This window comes from Bison bison, unplaced genomic scaffold, assembly GCF_000754665.1.
Source record: "Bison bison bison isolate TAMUID 2011002044 unplaced genomic scaffold, Bison_UMD1.0 scf7180017864180, whole genome shotgun sequence".
NCBI classification, from domain to species: Eukaryota; Metazoa; Chordata; class Mammalia; order Artiodactyla; family Bovidae; genus Bison; species Bison bison.
In genome coordinates this window covers 9,520,185-9,531,089 of record NW_011494752.1, presented here as the reverse complement: position 1 = coordinate 9,531,089, position 10,905 = coordinate 9,520,185, and the positions used below count along the sequence as shown (strand labels likewise).

At 40.8% G+C, this 10,905-nt stretch overlaps 1 protein-coding gene across 3 annotated transcripts in view; it reads left to right on the top strand.

The window, feature by feature from the left end:
- AKAP10 (A kinase (PRKA) anchor protein 10) overlaps positions 1–10,905 on the top strand; it is a 46,312-nt gene that overhangs the window by 27,126 nt on the left and 8,281 nt on the right. For 2 of the 3 annotated variants that reach the window (XM_010842933.1, XM_010842932.1), the window contains exons 10-14: positions 826–999; positions 2,768–2,877; positions 6,679–6,761; positions 9,541–9,593; positions 10,220–10,315. In XM_010842933.1, the coding sequence (XP_010841235.1) occupies positions 826–999; positions 2,768–2,877; positions 6,679–6,761; positions 9,541–9,593; positions 10,220–10,315 (516 nt within the window). The remainder of the gene's footprint in view (positions 1–825; positions 1,000–2,767; positions 2,878–6,678; positions 6,762–9,540; positions 9,594–10,219; positions 10,316–10,905) is intronic. The other variant, XR_825542.1, reaches the window with a different exon arrangement.

The window sequence follows — 10,905 nt, the reverse complement described above, 5'->3', positions numbered from 1 at the left end:
GTGTCAGGAGTGTGGCAGGGCGCTGCTGGGAAACTGGATAGCTCTTGTCCAGGGCTGATCATTTTTTCATGATTAAAATAAACATTGTCTAATCTTACAGGGAAACTTCAAGATCTATATCATACAAAGAATGTAAACTTTCTGGATAATAAAAGAGAAAAATAGAGTATCAAAGTACATACAGTACTATCAAGTAGGTAAATGGGGAGAACAACGTGTGCCTCCTTCACTAATACTTCGAGTATTTCTATGCTGGATGTTGTTACAGGGGTAAACAGAAGAAAAAACATGGTTTCTGCCCTCCTGCAGCTCTGTCTAGGAGGAAGGCATATGTGAAACACAGACATCAATATTTATAGTTGTGTGAATACAGTAAAGGAAAAGTTGAACATAGGAAATGCCAGTAATAATAATGGGAGCTTAGGATCATTAATAATTTTTAAATGCAAACGTAAACATCTGTGTACATTAGATGTTTATATAACGGTGATATGAAAAAACAGATGCCAGTGTTGGAAAGCCTGTGTCAGAATAGATGCCTTGATAATACTGCTAGTGATTATCCTTAGGATTTATCAAAGCTGAAGTTTTCATGAGTTGAACTCAGTAGTCACACTCCTGGTAAATTATCTTAAAGAAATACGTCCAGAAGTCAAAATCAACATATACACGAAGACTTCAGTATTTGTAACAAACCAGAAAAATCTAATTTCAAATTACATTCGCTCCCTGGTCACTAGGAAGTCCAGATTCAGTAGTTTCACGGCTAGTTTTCCGGGGGGGGCCTATAAACTGGTAGCATTAACAAGGTGTCTTCTCTTTCAGGTCTTTTTGCCTGGCTTTTTGTCCAGCAATCTGTATTATAAATACTTGAACGATCTCATCCACTCGGTTCGAGGAGACGAGTTCCTGGGAGGGAGTGGCTCGCTGACGGCTCCAGGCTCTATGGGTCCTCCTGACGACTCCCACCCTGGGGCTGCCGACAGCGCCACCTCTCAGGTAGTAACCCGTGTGCCCAGCCATTAGGATCTTTTCACTCAGATTCTAGCATTATAGACCCCGTTTATATGCTTTAGGTTGTGGAAGAAACAAGGAGAGATAAAATTAGCCTACTTACTAGATATTCTGACCAAAATCTTTCTGACGATTGACAAACCCGAATTAACTTTTTTGCCAAGCCAGTAGAATGCTGTTTTTGTTTAGACACAAAGGTCTAGGTGCTAACCATAAAAAGTATTTTTACATTTTTGGTTGAAGTATAAGAATATGTTACAGAAGAGTCTACATTTCATAATCATGTAGAGCTCGAAGAATTTAGATAAGCAAACCTAACCCATGTGACCAGCATCTAGATCAAGAAAGAGAGCACCTTACCAGGTTGTCAGACACTCTTGTCCCCTTCCTGCCACTGTCCTCCTCTTTTCTTTCTTTTTTTGTACAACCTTATTGAGATATACTTCACATACCGTACAGTTTATCCATTTACACTGTATAATTCAGTGGTTTTGTAGTATATTTATAGAGTTGCTTAACTCTGACCACAATTAGTTATAGAACATTTTTTCACCCAAGAAAGGAGGCCTGTACCCTTTAACTCTCGCCCTCCAAGTCCTCGTTCCTCCAGCCCTAGGTGACTGCTAGTTGACTTTCTGTCCCTATAGATTTGCCTGTTCCAGATGTCTCATGTAAGTGGAACCTTGTGATACATTGTCTTTGTGGCTGGCTTCTTTTTTGAGGTTCATCTGTGGTTTTAGCATGTGTTAGAACTTTGTTCTTCTTATGGCCAAGTGCCGCTCCATCGTAGAGACACCACGTTTTGTTCACTCCTCAGCCTGTGGACGTTGGGGTTATTGTTTTGGCTGTTAGGAATCACGCTGCTGTACAGCTTTTGTGTGGATGTATGTTTTCATTTCTCTGGTGTACATACCTAGGAGTAGGATGGCTGGGTCAAATGATGACTGTTTAACTCAGTCTTGATTACTGTTCCTTTGTAATAAGTTGTGAAATTGGGAAATCAGAGTCCTCCAACTTAGTTCTTCTTTCTCAAGATTGTTTTGATGGTTTGAGGTCTCTTGCAGTTCCATATGAATTTTAGGATTAGCTTGTCCATGTCTACGAAGAAGCTAGTCAGGATTCTGATAGGGAAGGAGGACTTTAACTCCACAGATCAATCTGTTGTTACTTTAAACAATGCTGCAACAAATAATCTTGTGTATAAGTCATTTTGTATAAATTATTTATGATTGAATTTTAGAAGTGGAGTCACTGGGTCAACCCATGCCTCTATTTCATAGAAGTACCAGTTCTCTCTTGCTTTCTTTGTGGGCATGAGGAGTGGGAGGTAAAATACTATCATCTTAGCAAGTTTCCTCCATCTGTTTTGTCACATGGCCACACTAAGAATCAAAAGCATTCATTTTGATCCCATGAAAGTTGGACTTTAGATTTATCAGCCAAGATACATCTGCATGAAAGAAAGGAGCTTTACACAGTTGAGAACATAAGCTCAGTTGCTGGAACTCGATTCCTTAGGGAAAACACATGTGGCCTATGGATGCACACGTCATATGCATCGGTATTGTGCTTAGCTCCTGCACTTATGTTTGAGTCTTAGGATCATTGCTTTTAAGCATCTCATTCGTGACAGGATTTAGTGGAAAGTGTGTGTGTTTTAAACACTGAAGATATTGTATAAATCTGTCATTCCAAACCCAGGACTGACTGGACTCCTGAATAACATACACTAATTTCACAATTTCTGTTGTAGTCCAGTGTGAAAAAAGCCAGTGTTAAGATTCTGAAAAATTTTGATGAAGCGATAATTGTAGATGCTGCAAGTCTGGATCCAGAATCTTTGTATCAACGGACATATGCAGGGTAAGCATCTTTTTAAAAAAATTTTTTTAATTTAAAATGTAAAGTTGTTTCCACTGTCTCATCTATGCCCTCCCCTTTTACATGTAGTGCAGTAGAGTGCAGTTGAGGGTGAAGGCTCAGGAGTGACTTCCTGGGCTTAATCTTGGCTCAACTGCTGATGGCAAGCTGCCTAATGCTCTCCAGTTTTTCATCCGTGAAACGAGAATGAGTCCTGCTTCGTTGGGTTGGTGAGGGGGTTAAATGAGATAGTACGTGAAAAGCATTGAAAACATTGCCTGATAGCAGTGAGCACTCAGTGGATTCCATTGCCATCCTCATTCCACCGCTGTGTATGACACTGATGCATGTCATGTTTACATAATGTGTGCTAGGCTGTCTTGTCCATGTTTCATTTGATTCCTGTGTTAGCTATTTTGAAGTCTCTGTTTTAAACTACAAAGACGCTGAAGCATTTATCATGGACTATACCATTGTCCATTGGTACATACTGTACCATTGGCCGTCAGTAACTGAAGGGGATCGCAGGACCCCCTCAGACACCAGAGTCTGAGGATGCTCGAGTGCCTTGTATGAAATGGCCTGGTATTTTAAACCCGTATAAATCATCTCTTGATTACTTATAATATCTAACAGAACGTCAGTTTTTTGTAAGTAGTTGTAAATACAATGTAAATGCTGTGTAAATAGTTGCCAGTGCACAGGAAATTCAAGTCTTGCTATTTGAAACTTTCTAGATTTTTTTTTCTCTGAATATTTTCAATCGGTCGTTGATTGAGTCTGTAGATCTGGAACCTGCAGATATGGGGAACCAGCTGTATTTGGGGAAACGGAATAGAATGATTCCTTTGTATTTTGCAGTTAACTTGGTTGTTTATTTTATCCTAAAACAGAAAGGCAGTGATACAGCACTTCTCAATCTTTACCACAGATCAAATCATAATATCACTTCCTCTTCCCTAAAGATGGATTGAAAACACAGAAACCTGTGTAAAGGCATGGATGATTACCCCACCCCAGTCCTGGCAGTACCATGAAAGGGGATTTCAACATGCTTAATTGCTTTTTCCAGAAAGTAAAGTGATAGTTGGGAGACCAAGGAGTCCCGAAAATGCTTTGAAGTAAATAGAAGGTTATTTTGGCGACTCAGTCTTCAGCTGCGTCATTGTTGTGCAATCTTTATTTCTTCTTTCAGGAAATGGTAGAGAATAATGCTAAATGAGTTAATTCCCAAAGATGCTGTTTATTCTTAAGGAATGATTGGTTCATTTATTTCAGACCTTAAGAAAGACTGTCAATTGCAAGATGTTTTATTTCTATAGTGTTTCTTGTATGTAAAATAAATATGTTAATTTATAAAATTTAAATTTGTAAAATAAATATATGTATCAGATCAGATCAAATCAGTCGCTCAGTCATGTCCGACTCTTTGTGACACCATGAATCGCAGCACACCAGGCCTCCCTGTCCATCACCAACCCCCGGAGTTCACTCAGACTCAGGTCCATCGAGTCAGTGATGCCATCCAGCCATCTCATCCTCTGTCGTCCCCTTCTCCTCCTGCCCCCAATCCCTCCCATCATCAGTCTTTTCCAATGAGTCAACCCTTCACATGAGGTGGCCAAAGTACTGGAGTTTCAGCTTTAGCATCATTCCTTCCAAAGAAATCCCAGGGCTGATCTCCTTCAGAGTGGACTGGTAGATCTCCTTGCAGTCCAAGGGACTCTCAAGAGTCTTCTCCAACACCACAGTTCAAAAGCATCAATTCTTCGGCGCTCAGCCTTCTTCACAGTCCAACTCTCACATCCATACATGACCACAGGAAAAACCATAGCCTTGACTAGATGGACCTTTGTTGGCAAAGTAATGTCTCTGCTTTTGAATATGCTATCTAGGTTGGTCATAACTTTCCTTCCAAGGAGTAAGCGTCTTTTAATTTCATGGCTGCAGTCACCATCTGTAGTGATTTTTACAGTGTAGTGATTTTCTGTAGCCCAGAAAAATAAAGTCTGACACTGTTTCCACTGTTTCCCCATCTATTTCCCATGAAGTGCTGGGACCGGTGCCATGATCTTCATTTTCTGAATGTTGAGCTTTAAGCCAACTTTTTCACTCTCCACTTCACTTTCATCAAGAGGCTTTTGAGTTCCTCTTCACTTTCTGCCATAAGGGTGGTGTCATCTGCATATCTGAGGTTATTGATATTTCTCCCGGCAGTCTTGATTCCAGCTTGTGTTTCTTCCAGTCCAGCGTTTCTCATGATGTACTCTGCATATAAGTTAAATAAACACAGTGACAGTATACAGCCTTGACGAACTCCTTTTCCTATTTGGAACCAGTCTGTTGTTCCATGTCCAGTTCTAACTGTTGCTTCCTGACCTGCATACAAATTTCTCAAGAGGCAGATTAGGTGGTCTGGTATTCCCATCTCTTTCAGAATTTTCCACAGTTTATTGTGATCCACACAGTCAAAGGCTTTGGCATAGTCAATAAAGCAGAAATAGATGTTTTTCTGAAACTCTCTTGCTTTTTCCATGATCCAGCGGATGTTGGCAATTTGATCTCTGGTTCCTCTGCCTTTTCTAAAACCAACTTGAACATCAGGAAGTTCACGGTTCACATATTGCTGAAGCCTGGCTTGGAGAATTTTGAGCATTACTTTACTAGCGTGTGAGATGAGTGCAATTGTGCAGTAGTTTGAGCATTCTTTGGCATTGCCTTTCTTTGGGATTGAAATGAAAACTGACCTTTTCCAGTCCTGTGGCCACTGCTGAGTTTTCCAAAATTGCTGGCATATTGAGTGCAGCACTTTCACAGCATCATCTTTCAGGATTTGGAATAGCTCAACTGGAATTCCATCACCTCCACTAGCTTTGTTTGTAGTGATGCTTTCTAAGGCCCACTTGACTTCACATTCCAGGATGTCTGGCTCTAGGTCAGTGATCACACCATCGTGATTATCTGGGTTGTGAAGGTCGTCTTTGTGTGAGAGAAATAATGATTTTTTCCCTCTATCTTTAGAGATAGATTTTAGTGTTTGTTTTAGTTTAATGGTTCTAGCATCTTCCTGAAGTTTTTCTAAAGGCAAACAAATCTGTAGCAGTCGGTGTATTGGCACCCATATATTAACTGACTTATTGGGAAGGCTGTTTCTAGAATAAGATCCACTTTACCTGAGATGAAATAATATATAGGCATTACAAAATTTTCTTCTTTTAAATAAGTTTAACTAATACAAATATATTGATCTCTTCTTCCAAAAATGAAATTTACAAATAAGGCTTCTGTGCCCTTTGATTACAAACCAGTGCCTGTTTTCTCCCCTTCTCAGGATAATCACTGTTACGTTATGGTGTATCTTTTTGTTGGCTTATGTTTAAGTGATTGAAATTACACTCCATTTCTGTCTTGTACTTTCATTAATAGTGAGTTTGGAGATTTTTCTATGTTAGTCTACACATATTTACCTCATCTTAACTGTGTTGTGCTATTCCATAAATAATGTTAATTATAGCTCATAACTGTTGCTAAATATTTCATAGTGTGTTATGTTACTATTTGGCATTGATGGTTATTGGTATTAAGGGGTTATTGGTATTAACTGGGTTTTGGTATTAATAGGTTAGAGAAAGTTTGCTTTCTGTGGGGGACAGTTCTTTTTGAGATAAGTCCCACTCTAAGTAAAATGGATAGGTATAAATTGTATTTCTCATTCTCTAGATCTAGATAAGATGCTTAAATTTAATTTTTTTTCTTAATTTCAAATAGACTGTTAGACATTGTGTTCTTTTCATACTTATTTAGGAAGATGACGTTTGGAAGAGTTAGTGACTTGGGTCAGTTCATCCGAGAATCTGAGCCTGAACCTGATGTAAAGAAATCAAAAGGTTTGTGGTGTTTTTATACATTGTATCGCGCCTTTACTCAGGTTAGTCATTGCCTGTAAGTGAAGGGTTGTTGAAGATTTAAACTGTTTATTTTACAAAATAGCTATCATGTCTTTAACCTTGTGTTTATAGTCAGGAGTGAGTCCAGGGGCTTGGTGTAGTCAGGTCTCCACACAGTCTCTGTCTCTGAATCAGAAGTTACTGAACTTGCTTTCCCATTACAGAAGGCACATCTGCATGAAACAATGGCTCAGAATACTGTGCTGACAGCAGTTGTTTGCAGTTCAGCTCTGCTTCCTCTCCCTTCCTCTCCTTGCCGAGGGTAGCTGCAGAGAGTGTTTGTCATTTGCCAACCTATAGTTTTATTTTGGATTTTAAAGCCCTGATGATAGAGCACAGAAGGAAGGGCCACATTTTAAGGTGGCTGTATCTCAGAAGCTTCTGAGAATGTGGGAACCTTACTTTCAGGTCAAGCAAGGTAGTTTTAATAGTCACCTTCACACCATCTAGGAGAAAGTATAACAAGAAGGAATTGTAAGGGATGTTGTGAGCGGGTGGTCCCTGCAGTGGCGGTGCACTGGCGGAAGATGGAGCTGTGTGTGCCCTGTGAGTGCCCTCATGTGTTTCTTAGGAAGCCTGTGGTCCTGTCTTCTGGGCCGCAGGGATTTCTAGCAGAGTGCAGTGAGATGCTTCTTTCTGCCATAGTCTGGGAATAAAGTGCAGTTGGGGAGAGTCTGGTGTCAGAGGCTACTCAGGGAGTAGGATTCACTGGTAACGTAGGTAGAAGGAAAGGAGGATTTCAGGGTAGGTAGTGGTAGCAGGAATTAGGTCAGATTTATAACACTTACAGAGGAAATTCAGGAGACTACATCCACCGTGGAATTTGGTTACAGATTCACAGGGAGAGTAAATGAGGAAGGCAGATGAGGTTTTAACATGGGTTCTCTAGATAAAACATTATGATGTTGATTTTCAATGGAAGATTAAATTAATGTCTGAGATGAAGGCTACAAAAAAAAGAGTATATGAGAGAAGAGCTCGACTTGGAGCAGGTTAAGTTTGAAATGTCTTAGGACAATTTTTAAGTTAAGTATTGGTATGACACCCAAGAACAAATTTTTGAGTTATTTGCATTTTGAAGGAAGTTGAAGCCAAGGAGGGGATGAGATACCCCAGAGAAAGTGGTGAGGAAACAACGGGATCCTGAAGAAGCTCCTATGGAGCGGGGGAGGTGCTGCTAGAAGAGGGGGACACCTTAGCAAGTAGAGGCTGTCAATAGCCTGGAGAAAGAGCTGAGCGCCAAGAAATTCAGTGGGTTCAACAGCCGTTTGAGACTTTAGGCAGAACATGTAATGTTGTGGCCATGTAATATTGACTGTGCCTGGCCATAAAGTTTAACAAGACCAGTATTTCGACTTCTGGCTAGTAATACAAAGTATTAAGGGGAAGTGGTCCAGGTTTTGTATTTTTCATGAATGCTACAGTTTACTATAGACTACCCAGTCATTGAACTAATCAGGATCTTGCCTGAGAAACAGTCTGCCAGCCACTTGGTTTAAGGCAGAGTTAGAATGTGAGCCCGTTTGTATTCATGAAAGGATAAGCTGTGTGTTTAACTCATGGAAATAGAAGCTAGCCTCCTTCCTCGGTGGTGCCTCAGTGTATTAAGTACAGATGTTGGAGAAGGCAATGGCACCCCACTCCAGTACTCTTGCCTGGAAAATTCCATGGATGGAGGAGCCTGGTGGGCTGCTGTCTATGGGGTCGCACAGAGTCAGACACAACTGAAGTGACTTAGCAGTAGCAGTAGCAGTGTGAAGAGGCTGTGTGTCTCCTAGGAAGTTGTTACAGCCTGGACAGAGCCTGGCTGTTTAAAACGCTGATCTTACCAGCGAATTCGCAGACCAGAGATCCAACATGTAGCAGCGGCATCTGCACTGGAAACCCTTTTGTAGAGGAGCTGGTCTTGAAAGATTTATGTCCATCCACCTGTCAGTGGATTGTACCTCCTGATGTATTGCTAGATTCTGCCCTCAAGGCCAGATCCTGGTCCTGGTTTTATTTGATCTTTGAATGTTTACTGCAAATTTTAACACTGGTTGATAGTTTCTTTAGTTCTTTAGTTGAGAACAGAAGAAAAACCTCAAGCTCTAAAATAGCTTTTCCAAGTTTTTTCAAGCCATAATATTTGCAAGTTAAATATTCTCTTATGGGAACAATATAATCAGTTTTTGTTAATGGTTATATGCCTTAATTTGGGAGTGAGGTTGTACAAAAAAAAATATATATATATATATATATATCTCTCTCTCTCTTTTTAAAAAAAAATCTTTTGGGGCTTCCCTGGTAGCTCCGTGGTAAAGAATCTGCCTGCCAATGTAGGAGACGTGGGTTTGATCCCTAGTTTGGGAAGACCCCATATGCTGCGGAGCAACTGAGCCTGTGTGCCACAACTGCTGAGCCTGTGCTCTGGAGCCCAGGAGCCACAACTGTTGAGCCCATGTGCCATAACTACTGAAGCACGCATACCCTAGACCCCGTGCTCTGCAACAAGAGAAGCCACCACAGTGAGAAGCGCTACAACTAGCGAGTAGCCCCCACTCGCTGCAACTAGAGAAAAGCCCATGCAGCAACGAAGGCCCAGCGCAGCCAAAAATAAATGATTTTTTAAAAAAATTTTAAAGTTTATCTTTTAAAAACTGGGAAATGGCTTTTAATAATCTTTTTTAATGCAAAATTATGCATGAGGTCTGCATTCAACTTTGGCTTTGTTTACTAGGATCCATGTTCTCTCAAGCTATGAAGAAATGGGTGCAAGGAAATACTGATGAGGTAAATTCTACTTTTAGTGTAAAAAGATTCTGGCTTATCAGGGGCATTTATTCCAAGTAAGGTTTCAGGCTTTCTCTCTCCTTATTTCTTGCTTAAGCAGCACGGCACCTTATTGTTTCCTTGTCTCAGAGGTGACAGGAAGGGGTGGCCCTTCCAAGATCTCACAGTTGCCTGGGGGCGGTGGTCCTCTGTCCAAAGACTCTGACCACGGAAAACAGTCAAGCAGTCAGGTTCCTATCAGTCAGCAGACATCAGTGATCAGTGCCACAACAGAACTCAAACGTTTCCTTCCTCACTGTCAGGTACACTTTCAGAAATAGAGGTTTGCTTTTTTGGATAGTTAGGTATATTGAAAGACGAGAGTGGAAGAAGAAAAATGTTTGATTTTAACCATCTAACATGAAACTAGTCATGCTGTTGGCTAGCCTGTAGCTGACTCTGAGGGGCCAGTGAATCATATGTAAATACACCAAAACCAGAGGGTGGCCTGGGTCCTGTGATAAATAGGAATGTGCTTCTTTCCAAATACATAGAAATGATATGTATATGCAGTTGTGTTTAGAACACTAATGTTTGTTGATTCTTCTAGCAAATAACTGTTATCAACAATTTAATTACTTTTTTAGGCCCAGGAGGAGCTAGCTTGGAAGATTGCTAAAATGATAGTCAGTGATGTGATGCAGCAGGCCCAGTGTGATCAGCCGTTAGAGAAGTCCACAAAGGTAAGGACCCAGCCTGCATGAAACAAAAAAGAATTAGATCTAGATACAAGGGTGCAGGACATAGGGGGACTTCTGCTCCTGCCTTTAGGAATTGCCCTCTCATGATAAACAACCAGAAAACTGGCTAACTGAATGAAATGACTATTTCCAGATACTAGGCAACGGGCAGTAGACAGCTGTAGCCCCTGCAAGAAGGGTAACACTGAGGTAATACCTGGTTCACTTCCCCAAAGCAGTTTTCAACGTGCAGGGAGGAGGAAGCCTAGCGAGTTCATTGTCTTAACTGAGTTGAAGAGTCAGAAATTGAAGTTCAGAGAGCCCAAGGTGACTGGAACTCATAGGACAAGGTATTGGAAAAAGAAAGGCCTGCACAGAAAAGAGGCTCCAGAGATATTTAGAGAGGTCCTTACAAGGCCTTGGCCAAGTACTGGTCTCTACACAGTAGGGTAAAAATGCCCATTGTAGGAAAGAACTGCTAGAAATCAGTAGGCTGGACAGTTCTGGAACCTGGGGCTAGGAGTAGCCAATGAAGAAATCCAAAGGGAAATTAGAAAATGCTTTGGGCTGAAAATACAGCATAGTGGAGTCTG